Source organism: Leptonotus elevatus, chromosome 1, assembly GCF_054856555.1.
Source record: "Leptonotus elevatus isolate MCC_2025b chromosome 1, RoL_Lele_1.0, whole genome shotgun sequence".
Taxonomy (NCBI): domain Eukaryota; kingdom Metazoa; phylum Chordata; class Actinopteri; order Syngnathiformes; family Syngnathidae; genus Leptonotus; species Leptonotus elevatus.
In genome coordinates, this window is record NC_141239.1 from 12,214,113 (window position 1) to 12,233,067 (window position 18,955).

Genomic DNA, 18,955 nt, shown 5'->3' on the forward strand with positions numbered 1-18,955 from the left:
CAAAGAGTTGGAGTGATTCGACCACCACTGAACTCAGTCATATTAATGCTGCTGTATTGCAGTCATCTAAGGCAGTATTTTATTATTATTATCATCACACAATCTAACAGAATCAAACTTTTTTGTCCCTTAAAGGGAATTAGTGTTGCAGCAGGACCACATAGCGGACAAGACACACAATGACAAAATAACAAAAGGCATCATTTAAAAAAACGACTTGTACATACTTGTACACGATTGCTACCACATGTAGAAAAAAATATTTTAAGTTATTGGTAAAAGTGCAACATGCAGATGTGCAAATCAGCAATGGTAACTAAGAACATGAGCAACCTAAAAGATATGTATTGATAAGTAAATAAATTGCACTTAGGATAAATGAAACCTGAACCATTTTTTTGTCCTCCTAAACCGACGATACTTTTCTCCTGTGTTACAACGTTTCCTCGATTTGTCATGTAGTATTTATGTATCTTTTGTCTAATATTTGTTCCCATCGATTTTTAATACGTTTATTTCTAAATTCCCTTGATTAAGGTTTGTATTTGTATGGTAATACTTTGTATTTCAATATTTTTTGTTGTTGGAAGATTTCAATCACTGGATGGTCCGGCATGTCAATCGTTACGGCATACACAGAGTGGTAGACCTCTCACCCTTCTGACAGTAGTTAAACTTGTAGAGCTCGCTGGCCTCGGCCTGCCGCTGACAGAAAACCAGGTAGTGCGTGATATTGCCGTTGGGGTCATTGGGGGGCTTCCACTTGAGTATGATCTGCGAGGACGAGTTGGACGACGAGATGGGGTCCAGAGGGACCGACGGTTCTGTTGACAGAAAGACAATAATACAGTACAACACTCAATATATAGTACGGTAGCCCGCCTTATTGTGCTGCAACTGTTTTTTTTAAATTTATGTTTCTACTTCCTGTTTTGTTCCAATGTTTGCACTGATTGACAAAGAGAAGCACCAAGTGATGATGTGGACTGCTGTGATAGCATCTCACGTTAACTAGCTGACATATGCTCGTCAATTGTGAGCAAGAAAAGTATTGCATATTTGCATGCGTGCTCTTTTTATAGCAGTAGCTGATTTCCTTGAGAATGCCAAGAGTGCTTTTGACGTACCAATAGTACACGATGAGAGCAAGCGGCACAATAGCAGCTCATTGACGGGTCATGGCCGACAGTGATGTGAATAAACATGAAGGATTAAAAGTCAGGACCCGATGGCGAAGGGAAGTCTGGATGTCAGGGTGAAGGCGAGCAGCGGCTATTTGTGCACCAAACCAACTTGTCACCGCCTGCCGCTTATACGTAACGACAGGTCTGCCCTTGGGGCCAGGACCGACAATCTGCCGCGACATGGAAGAAGGAACTTTGGAGTGAGAAGTGCCAGACAGGGTAAGGGCGCCACCCTGCCCTTGACATCACACTCACATCTAAGAATCTGTATTCTAGCGTTTCCATATGGTATTCATAATATACTGCTTGCAATGCAATGCATTTCAGACTGAAAAATTGGCATACATATTTGTCCTATTTTTTCCCCCATCTTTTCGCAATTAGAGGATTTATTTCAGGAGGTGGTAAAGATGACGGGTGTCACATACTGTAAGAATCATCACAGCCCCCGGGAGAGCACTTGGTAAAAACTGATGATCGCAGGCTAACAAAGTTACACTCCAGCCATACGTTACAAATATTGTGCTTGGCTGGCGTTGCTGTGGGAGCCAGGAAAATAAAAGTAAGCCGTCCTGATAGTGATATTCTCGCACAAGCATGGCATCTGTAAGGTGCATATCTATAAAGGTAATATTAGAGCTTTTTCTACATCATGCGTGCCCAATCAATGCCCAGATGAGTACGAAGAGCCCTGACTGTTTTATTCTTGACTGCACCTATCAGCTTTTACCGTCCCTTTATAGTAGAGTGTGCAGACCCTCACACTCCACAGTTTTTTTGGGGAGGGGAGGGGTGGAGAGTGACGATATGCGCGTCCCCGCCGAGCAGTGGACGTGTGATCGTGCACGTACTCGCACGCGCACCATGAATGAGCCTGACACAGATGCAGCTGCAGTTACGCTTTTGGCCAGAGGTGGCAGTCGCGAGTTTAAAAAAAAAAGTGACAAGCTGCACACGTATCCTTTAAAAAAGGAAGTTTGAGGAAAGAAAAGCTGTATGTGTACTCTTACACGGACAACAATACAAATTTATGACAAAAAGTTCTAATCTTAAGAGAGAAGTGAAGAACAGTCAGAATCTTTTGAAAAAGTCTCAACTCATTTGCTGCCAAAAACGTATAAATACGTTCTATTTTAAATGTTTTAAGTGTCCCAAAGACATATTTATATGTTGTTGTTTTTTAATGCTAGAGCATACAGAAGGCTTTGATGCAGCCTCTCAACTGCAAAGAACGGTTGAAGAAATAGTAATTACACAAACGGCCAGCAGGTGGCAGCAGAGCATAGGAAATGAACCAGGACCATGTTGAAAAAACCTTCAATTACCCAGGATTCTAAATAGAAACAGATAGAAATATACTTTTTTTTCCTGATGAAAGAAGAGACTTTAATCTTTCTTTTGGTAGGTTTCATGTTTTTATAACAATAGAACACAATATTCTGTGGGCCTTGCAAAATTAGTCAACATCCAGTAAACCAGCTGGAGTGAAGGGGATTGCTTTAGTGAAAATGGCTGGGAGTGAATGAGTTAATGTTGGAGGGGGGAAAAAAAGACAGGATTTTACAATAAAAATAGAATATTCCAATTTCTGAGTACACAGTTATAATAGTTGTAATGCGTTCTCAAGAACATTACCAAGAAAACAAAATCATGAAACTCTAATGAAAATAACAATGAAATGCAAAACCTTAACCTTACCAAAATAGTCATAATTTTATGAGTTTTGGGTTGCAGCGTTAGATTAAAAAGTGTAATTTTCCAATAAAAAAAGTTGCAATCCTAAGAGTTCTAAATGTATAATCTTAAATGAAATATATGGCACAAAGTTATGAATGTAACGAAAAGCTACATAAATCATAAATGTTTAGAATAACATAACATTAAAACAAGAATCTTAAGTGACTGTCAAAGTTATTAAGACTTTTTTCATGCATCTTAACTTTTGTGTTACATATTTCCTCTACTCTAATAAATACTGTGGTTCAAGCTGTGTTTCCATAACAAATTTAATAAAAATAAAGGCGATATTTCAACAATTTCAATGAAGTACAATTTTGACTCGTAGGTGTTTCCAATCAAGAGTGTTTCGCTTCTGAGGCGTAATTCTCGTAATGTCCCATCTCGTGAGATCTCGTAATTCTCGCAAGAGGAGCTCATGAAGTGTTGGTGCGAGAGATTTGTTTACGGCAGATGGAGTGTCGTTAAGATTACTTTAAGAGCATCGCTCTCTCATCAATGGGCGGGATCGGACATTTGGTGTTGTGTGTGTGCAAGTGGCCGTACTTCTTACGTCCTTTACTATGTTGACTGGGCCAAAAAAAATCAAAATACTTCTATTTTGACATGTCACAACAACTACCTCATTAGAGCGTAAAAACCTTTTTGTGATATTTGGATTTTTTTTTTTCTGTCTCCATTACCAGCTAACTTTTGCGCAATTCTCAGGGTAATAAAAACTCACTTTCCCTTACTTAGTCGTCAGGTGCATCATCCACATGAACAAATAAACTAATTAAATGTACCTAATTGGATATTAGAAGTAAGACTTACTGGTGGCATTGGTGCGCACGTAGATGATGTCGCTCTTGGCCCCGTTGACTTGGTGCTCATCAGAGGCGGAGAGTTGCGTCTTGACCATGATGGCGTACTGGGTCCAGGGTTTGAGGGGCATTATGAGGTGACCCGGCTCAAAGTGGTCCCTGTCGCCCTCGGTGGAGCGCGGCGGCGGGTCCACGTCCGCGATCACCCAGCTGTTGGAGCCGCACGCGTCCTGCCCATCAAACTCGGTCACGTTCTGAAACGGCCTGAAAAGACGAGAGAGGGACATCATTCATTCAGTGCAATATGGCAGAGACATCGGAATATGAATTTTCAGCAGCGCCCATATAATATTAAAAAATAATAATGGAGTAATGGAGCTTGGGGTCAAAAAACAAAACAAACCCACAAATAAACAAAGTTTCTGCGAAAAACAAACAAAATCTGTGGTTCTGTGAATTTGTGATTGTTCAACTGCAAATATGCATGTCTGCACTGTAATTTTATGAAAAACAGCCAGAATATTACAAAAATAAAATTGTGATCTTATGTGAACAAAAAGCCATATTATTGTGACAGTATATTTCGGGGGCGAAGGGGAGTTCAATGTTACAAGAATAAACCCATGATTTACGAGGTATTATGGGAATATTATAGGGAATATTATGGGAAACAAGTCATAATTACAACAAGGTATAATTTTGCAAGAATAAATCTGTAATCTTGTACATGAAAATTAATGTTACAAGAGTAAAGTCATAATATGACGAAACTGTTGTAATGTTGAAAGAATAAAAATTGTAATTGTATGGGAATAAGGTTGTTACATGTTACAAGAATAAAATCGTAACGGTACTGAAAAATGTGCATATTACAAGACCAACATTTTTTAAATTTTACAAAAATGAAGTTGGACTTTTACAAGAATAAACCTGTAATCTTACAAGAAAAAAGCCATAAATCATATACTGTACATTACAATACAGGGAAAATGTCTCAATGTTATGAGATCAATAATGTGATGGGAAGAGCCAGAAGGCTACGAGAATAAAATTGCAATGTTGATACAGAAAAAATCATAATTTTAGAAGAATGCTTGTAATTTTAGAATAATCTTTAAAAAAATAATGAAAAATGAATGACATCATAATCTCGTGAGAGTAAAGTAAAAAAAATAAAAAATAATTGTCTGTAACATTATATAACACATTTAACATGTGAATGTCAAAACAAATTTGGAAATATAATCAAATAGACAGAGGTCAGTGGCCTGGAACATACTTTGGTGGATTTGAGACGTTCCACTGTAAAAACAAGCTGGCTGTGAAGTATTCGCCAGCTGATTCCCATGTTTCTTGTCACTGGTTCAATTTGGATCGCTGCGTCTCATTGCAGCTGAAAACAATATACGCTTGGCGTACATTCGGATTACGCTATGGTTGGAGAAGAACTTACGCCTCCTTATAGAGCACCATGAAGCCCAGCAGGTCTCTGAAGTCTGGAGGCCAGAAGGCTTCCCACTTCACCATGATCTTATCGCTCATGGTGCGGATCTGAGTGAACTTCAGCACGTGATTCTCACCTGACAAAACAAATTTGGACCGTGAGGTGAAGAAAGGTCACGAGTGATACAGATGTGCTCAAGTGTCTACATAAGATCATCTTCAGCCACTTCGTCATTTTAATGTGCTGAAAGTTGTTGCGGATCGGCTACCAATCTGCTGAAGCAGATTTCACATAATACACAATTCACACAACGTGCTGAAACATCTGTTCAATCTACACAAAATGTTGCTGAGTGTTTTTCCATCTGTTTAAACTGATTTCATCCAAACAATGCTGTGGAGCGTCATAGTTAGACTAACAAAATCACATGTATCAGTCGCCATGGCGACATGGCTTACACGAGGCCTGGTCGCCATTGGTTTTGGATGCGATGTCGTTCCTGCGGTCTCGGGTTCCAGCAACCTCCTCCATCTTGCGGATCTCAGACATGCACAACTTGGAGTTGTAGTGGAAGAACAAACATCCCTGCAGGATGCTCAGCTTGTGCTTGGTCCAGTCCCACAGCTGTCGCAGGTTCTGGTTGTCCAGGGCGTAGAAGGAGTAATTGCTGGCCGAGGAAAGAGAAGGTGGAAGAATGGTAACTGGTTCCGGACACATTACAGTACAATTACAATGATGTCTTGTTTCAATACATTTTGCACAAATTGCTGTTGTCTAACAAGGTGCTTACAGTAGTTGAAATCCGAAAAGTAGCCACCAAATATTTTATTTTATTCTTTATATACATATCATTAGCTTCATGCAAATAATGCCAAAATATATGCTTGTAAGGTGTAGGTATTTTTTTGTCCACATGGGATGTAAAAAAATTGGAGAACCCCTATGGCAGGTAGAAGACAGGCAAGTTGGGCCTCACCCAACTTCCGTCTCCTCCCCACGGATGACACGCAGCTTGCGGAAGAAGGACAACGAAACCAGGGCGTAGGAGCGGCGCACCATCAGGTAGCCGGTGATCTCCTCCAGCTGGCCCAGGCTGGCCTCCAGCTCTGCCGCTATGTTGGCTGTCACAAAAACAAACAGTTTGTCATGTCAGCTGGTCAAACTTCCAACATGGTGATTTTTGGGGCGCTTACTTCCTCCGCGCAGGTTAATGACCAAGCTGCCATTAAGGATGGTGCAGCCCCGCAGCCCCTGTGCCGCCGTGACTGAATCCACCGTTTTCAGACCCATGCACACCTTGGGGCAGAGGCCGGCACATGGAGTACAATTAAGCCTGCGGAGCCAACAAACAAAAACATGATTATGCTACACTTGCAGGAAAAACGCTGTTTTTACCTTGAAATTCTTTAAAAAAATAAATATTTGATGCTCTGTCTACTAGGAATCTGTTGCAGCACCAACAAAGGATAAACATCGTCTCTCAGATGAATTCACGTGTGGGGTTTACTGAATGATGATCTTATATTAAGCGTGTTTAATTAATGTTCCAGAAGATGCAGTCGCTCCACAATGTTATATGGCCCCATATTTTGTTTCCAAGTAATATGTTCTGTCCAGTCTACGTTGTTTACTGTTCTTTTCTCAGTCTTTCTACACTATAGCTCTTTTTTTCTGGTGCTTTAAACTCCACTTTGTATATGTGATCTCTCCACAATGTTGTGTGCGTTCATGTTTACTCTATATGTTCTAAGGACATTTGTGATTAATTTTGTTCCACCCATTCTGCCTCACTTTCCTTCTCATCCTTTTCTTAATTTAGTTTTAACACTATTTTGTAAATATGTGGTCGCTCCACAGTGTTGTGTGCGTTCATGTTTACGGTATGTTTCAAAGACATACCAGATTAATTTTGTTCCCCCTAGTCTGTCTTGCTCAGTGTTATTTCTCCTTAGTTGTTGTTTTAAACTCCACTTTATACTTTGTATGTAGACATGTGATCAATCCACAATATTGTGTGTGTCCATGTTTATTGGAGAGTCATGGGACTCGTTTGTTAGGCCTATTCTGTCTCGTTTACGTTAATTTCTCTGTATTAGTTTCTTTCTCTTTTTTTTTAAGACCAACCTTCAGCATTCCAGTAGCTGTGTGATCACTGCACAGTGTTGTTTGCATCCATGTTAATGTTGTGGGAAACTTGCAGAACCCCCGGACTAATCTCTCTCATATGCTGTTGTTTTTGTTCATTTCTCTATAATTGTCGTTTTTATTCTTGTTTTAAATTCCACTGTCAGCGCTTCAGTAGATTTTTGTTAATTCCACAATGCTGTGTGCATCGATATTTATGTTTCAAGGTCCGCCAAGCCAGACCCGTTTACTTAGCCAAATACCCCCCCCTTACACTTTGTTTTAAACTCCACTTTCATCATACAAGTGGATGTAACCATTCCACAATGTTGTGTGCACTTATGCTAGTTACCAGGGCGCTATCAGAGCTATTGTTTTCTGCCAAGTGTACCTTGTTTATCCTTGTGCCTATTTATAGCATATTTCCGTAAGTCAGTTTTATTTTGTTTTAAATCCACTTTTCAATAGGCAATATGTTGTTGTTGTGGAACTGTTATCTTTCTTTATTGATTGGTTTGGAGTAATTTCCTCTACACTCTACCTGGCTCAAAAGCGACTAAATATGGTTCCTTGTCCTATTAAGGCTTACAACTCATCACATCTGTGTGTTTATCTTGCAATAAATACTGTCTGATCATTTCGCATGTGTGGGAAAGTTTATACAAACAGCGAAGAATGAGAACATTAGCGTCAACGCTAACAGAGTGCTAAAGTAGGCAATTCGGGCTCGCCGCGGTAACAATGACAACGATGCCCTTCTCCTTATCCTGCCCTCGTATCTGCTCCACATCCTGAGAGAAATATCAAGGCCATTAGTGAATAAATGTTCCCGCCGCTAAATGTGCTTGTCTGACATTTCTGAACGTTGGGCTTTTTTCCCCCTCCTGTCTTGAGAGTGACTTTTAAACATGATTCACTATGATTGAAAAACACTCATACGTGTAAGTGCACAATAACAAAATAGCTAAATTTTTACCTTTCGACTGAACTGACCCTGGTTAAACAACCTGTTTATGTAATGTTCTCATAACACTTCTCTTCCCACAACAGATAGATAGGCGCAGCTGTGTGTGTCCGCCGTATGAAATTATTTCCACGAAAAGCCATCTGTTCAATCCCATCATTCATAATGCGGCGGTGATGAGCACACAAAAAGAGACCCCAAAGTACACCATAACAGATTCACTCAGCAGCAGTCCCACCCACCGGTGGTAAGATTTTTTTTCCTCCCCAGAGTGATTAAGGTTGTGATTAAAGCGAGGATTAGACACCAGCGATAGATATTATGCTCGGGTCATTGGTGTGATTGGTGCTTGAGTATTTTTGGTCTGGCGGCTTTATGATGAAAGAACGGTTTTGTTTGGCAAAGCACAAAAGCAACTGCAAAGAAAGTAAAAGCTGCATGATAAACTGAAACTTCCCAGACACGGTCCGTCCATATGTGGAGATAACAAAGCCAATTCCTCGCAATTTAGTATTGCCCATCCATCTGATGTGTGTGGTTCAAATTTAGTAGCAACTGGACTGGCCCTAAATTTGCTGCTTGCAACCAAAACTTGCATCCTGTATCTTTTCAGGCATGGTATTTTGAAACATTTTGTGAGTCTGCTCATGATACACATGCCTACCAAATGTTATGCTTCTTAAAGCTACCCTATGTAAGATTTTGACTAAAAATATCTTTCTGTTTGACCATTTATAACTTGGCCAGGACTCCCTTGAAAAAGAGATCTCAATGGGATTTTCCTGCTTAAATAAAAATAATAATAAAACATGATGTATGGCTCTCCTTAGGGAAGGACTTTATACAAAACTAATTTGGTCAGTATGGAACTTGTGGATAGGCTCCTGCTCAACAAAATGGCAGCTTTAAGACAAAATAGGTATTTTCAGGTGTTCTTGAGACTTTTTTGTGTATCTTGTCATGTCATGCCCACCAAAGATAATGTTGCAGAATTTTCAAAACATTCAACAAGGCACTACCTGAGCCAATATTTTTTTCATTCTAAAAAAACAACAACTAATGTTACTCCCAATTAGGTGTTGCCCATCTGTCTACTGCTTGGTACATATGGTTAAAATTTAGTAGCATTGAAACAAAATTCTCTATGTTTGTGAAGAAATTCTGGAAAATGGCCAACATGACCCTAAAATGTCAGACTTCCTATGTCTGGGTGGGTTCTTGAAACTTTTCTGAGGGTCTGCTCATGAAAAACATGGCTTTCAAAATACCTTGTTTCTAAGTCAAACTAGCTTTTGAGGCTACATTTTCAAAACATTCCCAGGAAATGCTTCCAAACACAAATTAGAACCTAGGGCTGGGCAATAAATCAAATTAATTCGACACATCGTCATTTTAAAAATCTAATCGTTGAAAATTTGCGAAATCGTGAAATTGAATTTTGTCTTGTGGATTATTCAAAGCTGTTGTTCTTATGTTCTGTTACATTCAAATGTTTTTGTAAGTAGTAATTTTGCACATGCGGCAGAATGCTGGTTGGGTGCTTTACAAGACATGTTTACAATAACTACCAACTACTTAATTGTGGCTTTTAAAAACAAACTATTTTATATAAATTTATGTTAAAACTAATTTAGAATTAGTATACATTATTGTTGTCTGAACATTTTTACACAGGAATTATTTGTGAATAAATGAAACCTTTTAAATAAATGTTTGTTAGGTTTATTAGATTAAAATCGATTAAAATTGTAATTGTCCTGAATGACTGCAAAAAATAAATAAAAAAAATGTAGATTTTATTTTGGGGCCATATCGCCCAGCCCTATTACAACCTAAACGACCCTAAAAATGTCGACTTCAAAGCAAAATGGCCGACTTACTGTATCTTTTCGGGTGTTGCTTCTTGACACTTTTTGAGGGTCGACTGATGATAGACAAGACACGCCTACTAAAAATCTTTTTTCTAAATGAAACTGGCTTTGCGGATTCATTTTCAAAACATGTGTCTAGAACCCACTGTATCATGATTGGGTGGCAGCTAATTAGCTGTGCTATTCATGGCAGTGACTCCTCTATGACGTGTAAATACGCAATAAGCAGAGAACAAAGTCAAGTATTGTGGTCACTTGAAAGATTAATGACAGATTAAATCGGCTAAGCAAACAATTAAAGTAAATGCGGCACTTAAAAAAGCCTCCAACCCGACGGGAACAATATGGCCAAGTATGTGGAAAAGAAAAACATCTTTAGCTCACAATCAACGTTGACCTCTTTCCCTCTCTGTGTTGCCACATGTGCACTTTGAGCGTCAAGCGCAACGTTTATTCCGACTGAGCGGCAGCAAGAGTTGAGCTGTGACGGAAGCAGCACTGGAGTAAAACTGCTGATCCGCCACAGTACGAGAAGGGTTCAGTGGAGGTAAATGTGGCGACCGACTCAAAGATCAGCACCAAACATGACGGACGTGACCGTGGTTGACAAAACGCAGTCAAATAGTAAACGGTAGTGTTCCAAAATAAACTGATTATGGGATTACTCAAACCAGTACAATATAGGGCAGGGGTCATCAGCGTGGTGCCAGCTGGCATAAAGTTTTGCATTTTGGCATTTATCTGCTTCCTAGTGATTGTGAGAAATCATTAACATGATTGGTGTCGTCACATACATTAAGTAGTATTAGGTAAAGTATTAATCATAACAAATTAACAATATTAAAGATAATTTAGACCAACTTGTTTGTGTATCAAACTGGTAACCTTTCACATTAATCAAATCAAAAAGGTTGGTGACCCCTTGTCTAATCAAATGAAATTGTTCATTTAAACTCTGCTGCTAACCAAAACAGCAGCAACTTCTGAAATGTGTAAATGGTCCCTGATGCGTATTGTGCACATTTATGTTTGTTTGCAGAGCTACGCAAGTTATTCAATTGTTTCCAATATTATGCCAAACAGAGAGTAATAACATCATAAAATAAAATGCTAATATTTAACAAACTGTGCATCATGACTTAATGTTACAATCCAATTCATCGTGCTGCTCCTTCTGGCATGCATCTCGAAAAACTCTCAAGTCATCCCGCTCGTATCTCAAGACAGCACTGTATGGTAATTTGCTGCCGAAAGCTGCCAATCTGTCACTTGGCAATTTGCGACACGAGAGAAGACGGCCGTGCGACACCCTGCTGCTTTTTCTCATCTTCGGCCTGACAAGAACAATCAGGTATGTCGGGAGCTCATGTCGGCTGGCAGGCACGCCCAAAAATAAGCAAGTTCCCTGTTGAGGTCCTGGAGGTTGTCAGGGAGAAATGTGAAGAAGGTTGCCAGGAGGTCAGCGCATGTATAACTCCTCGATCCAGAGTGGGAAGTCGGTTAGATAAATATGACACAAACTGTAAATCGAGTCAAGTGGAGCAAAGGGGAAAACACTGCTTTGTCTGAGTCACTTTGTGGCAAAGTAGAAACTGCTGGCGAGCTAAAAAACATAAATTTTGTCGCAATTTTGACAACATGCGGAAAGTGAAGTCAGCTCGACAAGCTTGATAATTGGAAATATTTTTCAATTGTTCAATACATCAGTATTCTGTTTTTCAAGGCTCTTTAGTCTGTTTGAACTCTACTTCCCCTCTCGTGCAGCTCATTGTGTCCAGTCTGGACAGTGAATTAGACCAAAACGACTGACACGGAATGGTGGGCACGAATTTGACCTTCCCATCCGTTTCACCTTTTTCCTCCTGTGTTGTTCGGAATCAACAACACCAACACTGACTAAATTGGCAAAGTCAACCCCGCAATTTTCCAGAATTCTTTTCCACACAGGCACCATCCTGTCTGTTTTTGCCGATTTTACTTTTGAAGGTGGAAAACTCCTTGGTTGATTTCTTCCCATCATTGCAGTTTATACAGAAGAGCCACATGAGGGAAAAAGGTGGAAAATACCAGCTTTTACAGGTCTGCTATTATGTATTCTCCAATGTGACAATCGAAAAATGACAGGAACCCCCATTCAGCGTGGGGGATACAGTACATCCCCCACCGACCTCTACCACACCCTTTAAAATGTTTACACTTAATAAAACACACTTTTTGAATGCAATGGAACATGGCGTGAGTGATAAGTCATTAGCCAATTACAATGTTTTTCGGGACATGAAAGTGCAACGATGCGCTTACGTGGACGAGTTGACGGTGGTGTAGCCGGAGGGACACTCTGGGATGCAGGCGCCGTTGTGGATGACGTACTCGTGGCACTCGGAGCTCTTACTGTGCTCCTTCTCCCGCTTGCACCTGTTGTGGAGTTCCTGGCAGAAGGCGAAGGAGACACAGCGCCAGCCCTTGAAGGTGTAGTAACCGTCGGGGCAGCGCTCCACGCAGCCGCCCTGGTGCCGGAGGCTCCGGCAGGCCACGCAGTGCGCGGCCGACTGGGGCTCCAGGCAGCCGCCGAGGCACTGCTCGTGGCAGCACTGCTGGTCCCGGGTGCAGGCGCGGTGTTTGCAGTGGACGGGACACACTGCGGGGGGAGACAGAAGGAGGTCAGGATGGTAAAGAGGGGGCCAACTCTTGGGAGTTTTAGAGGTGGATCAAAGGAGATTTTAATCTGGGTTGCCAAATAACATGCATCATTTATAATGTAAATACCCCTGAAGTCATATGGAAGACTCTTATCGCTGTTTATTCATGGGTTCACTTAATGGCCAAATACATTCACTTGCATTATTTCATCTTTGGCTCTTAAGCATTCCTATTTTTTCCATGAAAAATGTTCCACTAAACTTTTATTTGACACCCCCTTCTTAGAAAAGCCGTTAATCACACACTATGCAGATTTATAATGTCAGAACTGAGGCGGAAGACACCAAAATCCTGCAAAAATGCTGCTACAGCAGAAAAAACAACAACACAACAGCATTTTTGTTCATCTGTAGTAGGATATTAAAGCAAATGTATGCTTTCACAATCAAGGAATTCCACATTCAGGTACAGGGGTGCCCTTGAGAGATACGAACGAAGCAACTTGGAAACTTTCAAGATACAAGCCATCATTTGGACAATTTTTGTGCTTCGACTTTGGAGCGCAAGCTGGGGATATGATTCCAGCCAAGATTTTAACCCGATCCTTAAAATTGAAAGATTGGTCACCGTGCTGCCTCAACACCATCCAAGAAAAAGGCCTTCGGTAGCATAAGCCCGGGAGGAATTAAGAGGTTTATATAGGTTTATTGCTCCAGAAAAGTGCTCATCAGCCAGAGTGAAATCCCTCACTGAGCCAGTCAGCAGCCGAGGGGATCACAATGCAGTCAGCTAACAACAAGTGTTATTGTATACAAACAGCAGGGGGCCAGGGGGAGAGGGGGTACCGACATTAGCTCGACACCATACAAATGCTAATGAGGAAGGCGGTCTGCCGGCGGGAAGTAAACACGAGCGACGGTTGAGGTCTTTTGCAAGCGAGGCGCTTTTGTAACATGAAACTGTGTGCGACTGGTGACTCAAGACCACACAACAACAAAAAATGTGTGTCTTCATTAACACCAGCAGGAGTCATCATGTGTTAACGAAGTACGGAAACAGAGTGGAAGAGATGATTACAGCTAAACATACGAGACAGGTGATGTTTGTGTGCTTTGAAGGGCAGATAGCAAGGCGCAAGGCGGCTGTTTATGCATGCGTCTGCATATGTGTGTTTGTAATAATAAGCCTGTTATGTAACATTAGAACAGGTGTGAAGGTAACTCCTCGTGTGTGTGTGTGTGTGTGTGTGTGTGTGTGTGTGTGTGTGTGTGTATTGTTATCCAACTGTAAATGCAAAGACGAGGACGAAAGGTTCTTTGAGGTAAACAAGACCAGCGCAAAATAAAATACACCGACATCACTTATATTACGGATTAAGTAGTTGAGTGTCATAACAGTAAATCTGCAAGATGCGCTTCTTTTACAGGTCTCGACTGCTTAGTAACATTCAATTAGACAAGACTCATTCGACTCAAACATCGGGTGTTCTTTGTAATGACGTTTCTGTGTTGACTATCGAGTTGAATCCAAATACGCTTGGTCGCGTGAGCATCATGCAAACGAGCGTTAAGCACAAGGGACCAACGGATCGCAAAACATTAGCGCAATCCCTTGTTTATTAGAAAATCTGCAAAGTAGCAGCTACATATTCATTTTATTATTTACAGAGATTTTAACGCTTAATGTATAAAATACCACAATATATGAATGTGAGGTGTAGGTATTATTTTTGTCCAATGGGATTCGAAAAATGGATGCATGGTAATGCCATGCTCATGTTCTACAACAGGGGTGTCAGTCATTTTTTATCTAGGGCCACTTTGTAGTTGCACTAGCTTTCCTCAGAGGGCTGTTATACATGACAAACTAATAGATTTCAAGTTTTAAAATCAGAAGTCATGGATAATAGCGTGTTCAATTAATGTTCAAGTTGCTAAATTTTGAAATATTGCTACAGGTTTAGCAAGGATCTTTGACGTTGACACACATGAATTGCTTTCACGTGCCACATAAAATGATGTGACGCACCGCATCTGGCCCTCGGGGCCTTCATTTTGACACCTGTATTCAACACTGTATTATCTGTGATGTTGAATGTGTGGTGGGACTAGCCGTGACATGAAAGTCAGCAAATGAGAATTTAGAGTTGGCTGGCTGCTGTAAGCTGGCTAAACCGTTAGCCACTTCAGTCTCAGAATGTGCTTGTGTTTACTGTACCTCTATTCGACACACACGACTGTGGAATGAATACAATTCATTCTAACTCGCTGTTGTAGACTATATTAACTCATTCACTCCCAGCCATTTTCACTGAAGCAACCCCCTTCGCTCCCGGCTGTTTTACTAGATTTTGACAGATTTCGGAAGGCCCACAGAATATTGTGTTCTATTGCTATAAAAAGAAAGTTAGTTTCTCTTCTTTCATCAGGAAAAAAAAGTATATTTGTATCAGTTTCCGTTTTGCAGCAATTAGCATTAGAATATAATAAAGTTTAATTATTATTCACAAACCTGCTGAAAACACTGAGGAAAAAAGCTTGTTGTAACATGGCCCTGGTTGATCTCTTATACTCTGTTGCCACCTGCTGCCCGTTTTTTTGGTAATAACTACCATTGCTTTAAACGGCCTCTTCAGTTCAGAGGCTGCATCAAAGCCTTTTGTATGCTCTAGCATTAAAAAAAAACATAAAACCGTATAAATATACGTTTTGGGGACCATGTCTATATTTAAAATAGAACGTTTTTGGGAGCAAATGAGTTAAATTAGCTAGCAATGTTTACTTTACCATAGACGTACAGTTGTGGAACGTAAGCCAGTTGTACTTTGCATAAGGCACATTGCCCTTCTTTTATGAAGTGTCAGAAGATGTCACGTCACCAAAGTCCTGGCTGACAGGAATGTAGTATTGGAGTCAATGAAGTATTGTTAAAGTGATACATCTTGACCGGGATACTGAAATGAGGAGCTAAATTTAACCTGGGTGTGTTTGAAAATATAAACTGACTTGATGTATTTTCACAGTTCAAACTATTAACTCATTCACTGCCATTGATGGCTATAGACGTCAAAAATGAATTTGAACTATTTTTATTAGTTTAACATTTTTTCCACTTTTGTTAACCAGAGTATGAACAACTAGAAAAAAATTATTGTACATTTAGAACAGATATAAATATTTTGATTAGTCATGCGATTAATTACGAAAAACATTTAATTGCCTGACGCCCCTAATTTTTAATAATCTTTTCTTCGTTTTAAAAAAAAGTAATTTAAACTATTTATTTTAAACATTTTTAATAATCTTTTATTTTTTTATTTAAAAAAAAAAAAAGGAAAGAAAAGATTATTAAAAATTAGGGGCGTCAGGCGATTACATTTTTTAATCATAATTAATCGCATGACTTCACTAGTTAACTCACAATTAATCGCAAATTTTATATCTGTTCTAAATGTGCAATAAAAAAATCATCTAGGTTTTCATACTTTTGTTATCAAAAGTGGGTAAAAAATGTTCAACTAATAGAAATAGTTCAAATGATTTTTTAACGTCTATAGCCGTTAATGGCAGCGAATAGGTTAATATAGACAATAATAAACATCTGCAGGTACGCTGGAATTTGGAAAAAGGTGTCTTGGTTTTCACGTTTGTGGCTCAAAAAAGGGTTGAGGCGACCACTGCTCTAATGCCTTATTTAACATTGACACTGCCCCCCCCCCCCCTTTTCCCTGTGTCCTTTCGCCACCTCTGAAGGATGCATTAGTGCATGTGTGTGCGTGTGCGTGTGCGTGTGTGTGCGTGTGTGTGGGCTTCAGCAACATGAGAATGGCAGCGCGAGGGGGAACGTAAGGAGGGGTTGGGAGGCACCGTGTGAGGGGAAAACGTTATGATATAACCGCCTCTTGCGAAGTCACTCAACCAGCTTTCATGACCTCACAACAAAACAGCGGCGAGTTGGCATCAGAAACATAACGTGCCTTTTTTTTTAAGCAGCCCCAAAGTTTGTTTCTAAACCCGTCCTTCAACTTTGCCTGCACCGCAAACTCACAACACACGGTGAACAACCAGGCACGCGGCTGACTCCCGATCCCGCAGGAGAGCTCCATGCCGGAGCGTCGCAGCTGCAAAAGATCCACCCTCGGCCTGAGCCAATGTGTTGGCTAGCTGCGGAGGCTAGCCATTCAAACGGTCTCTCCCCCATCTCCGAGGAGGACAGACCGCCAGCTTTAACCCTTTAGGACCCTCTCAGACTGCAGCTGCTTAGCATGAGAGCAAGAGTGGGGAAGAGTCTCCCAAAAGTACAATACAGACTGAAACACTTCTTTTTTTTCTTTTTTTCTTTTTTTTTACTATGAGAGGGGAAAAAACCGCAACTTCAAAAAGGCCCTGCAGCACAAACCTTTGACGCCATAGTTGTGAGACGCATTCTAGAAATTCTACTGGGTCGGAATTTCAAATAAGTCAGCAACGTCTCAGTTGTTGAGTAATGTTGCTCACGTCCGCAAGCCATTAGCCGATTTGTAAACTTAATGAAGGTGTCTGACACCTACTCTGACTTGTAAGTAACACCAAATTAGTTAATCGGCTTGACTGCTACTGCTAATGATGATCCTTTTTGGGAACGACCTGCTGGAATTGAAGATTTGGAAATGAAACTGGATTTGTGTGTACTAAAAATGATGTACAATGCACTGCCCGACGTGAACGCCCCCTCCCCATACATCGCAGGGGATTTCAGACCTACCTGCAATAATGTCAAAATACATACACAGTAAATTCTGTAGAGTTAATTTGACTCTATTTAGAAAGGGACCTAATACACTCAATTTTAGAGTAGGCTAAGATTTGCACTAGGAAGAGAGTAAAATAAAGAATTAATATATAAAAGTCACTCAAGGGTTGAGGAATGAACTCACGACCTTCAGCTTGGGAGACTGCCACACTACCACCTGAGCTATGCCCCTCCTACTCTTTGCTTATCTCCAAGAGACTAAAGGCATTGTTTTTGGTCTCTTGGAGTTAGGAAAATTCCAGCTGACATGAGCGATATACTAACACACAGCAGGAACTGCGTGGCTCAGGGAGTAGATCGGCTGTCTCCCAAGCTGAAGGTCGTGAGTTCCTTCCTCCACCCTTGAGTGACTTTTATTTACTTTCCCCCCCAATTCTTTATTTTACTCTCAAGTGTAAATATTACGCTAAAACTGAATCTATTTTGTCCCACACTAAATAGAGTCAAATTTACTCCACAGAATTTACTGTGTACAGGAGATCATAGAAAAGGACATTTTGGAAAAAATTGTTTTGGACAGCGAGTCTGCATTTGAGTGTCTGGGTGTGAGCTGCGGCCAACAGCAGCTTCTGCACGAGTGTGCTGTTTTTGTTAATGGCTTTTACTGTTCAGCTTGCATTAAAAAAGCGCCCAAGACGTGCATTGCCGACCGTGGTTCTTCTTTCCTATTTGCGCTGTCAAAGAAACCCATTTTAGTGTTTCTCATTTACAAATATTTATTGTAAATATGTATATACAACTACATTAGTGTAGTTTGCTAACCAATTTGCATACAAATTCTAGCCCCAAAAATGGTTTCATGGTCAGCTATGAAATTTTTAGACTGCATGCCAGAGTCCAGCATAATTGACATTGGAGAGAGACGATCAATAACCGTGGTTTAATGTTTGATCATGAACCAGTCAAGTGTTGGTTTGAATGAACGTGAAAATAAATAAACAGCAGCAGTCTACTTGCATTTTGTTTGAAATGTGTAATCGTGTAGTTCTGGAGTTGGAGAGTACAAATAGACTAGAATAAACACTGGGGGAAAATGGACCACCAGGGCCTCAAAACGATGCCGGTGGCTCATCCAAACAACAGCACTCACGCTGAAGGACAACATTTCAGGGTCAAAACCCGTAAGCTTAAAAATTCCTCATAACCTCACAATGCATTTCAACTGGTGTAAATTATACGCTGATTTAGTCAACTGTATTTGTACTGTATAAAGACATAATAAAATAAAACAGAATGTAAAATAAATAAACTGGTTGCATGAAACTTAATTACTATAAATGTATATATGTTAAACTGTGCGTCTGGGCTGTATGCGTTTAAATGGGGCGTAGCCTAGTGAGTACAGTATTGTCAGGAAAACTGCCAGTTGGTTTTGGCTTACTGTAGCTGCTTTCATT

At 40.3% G+C, this 18,955-nt stretch overlaps 1 protein-coding gene across 1 annotated transcript in view; it reads right to left on the minus strand.

Moving 5' to 3' along the window:
* Window positions 1-18,955, minus strand: part of insra (insulin receptor a) — a 63,925-nt gene that overhangs the window by 14,895 nt on the left and 30,075 nt on the right. The window contains exons 3-9 of the mRNA XM_086074887.1: window positions 12,429-12,765; window positions 6,362-6,501; window positions 6,145-6,289; window positions 5,627-5,835; window positions 5,178-5,304; window positions 3,735-3,988; window positions 657-824 (exon numbers count right to left, since the gene is read on the minus strand). Coding sequence (XP_085931013.1) covers window positions 657-824; window positions 3,735-3,988; window positions 5,178-5,304; window positions 5,627-5,835; window positions 6,145-6,289; window positions 6,362-6,501; window positions 12,429-12,765 — 1,380 coding nt within the window. The remainder of the gene's footprint in view (window positions 1-656; window positions 825-3,734; window positions 3,989-5,177; window positions 5,305-5,626; window positions 5,836-6,144; window positions 6,290-6,361; window positions 6,502-12,428; window positions 12,766-18,955) is intronic.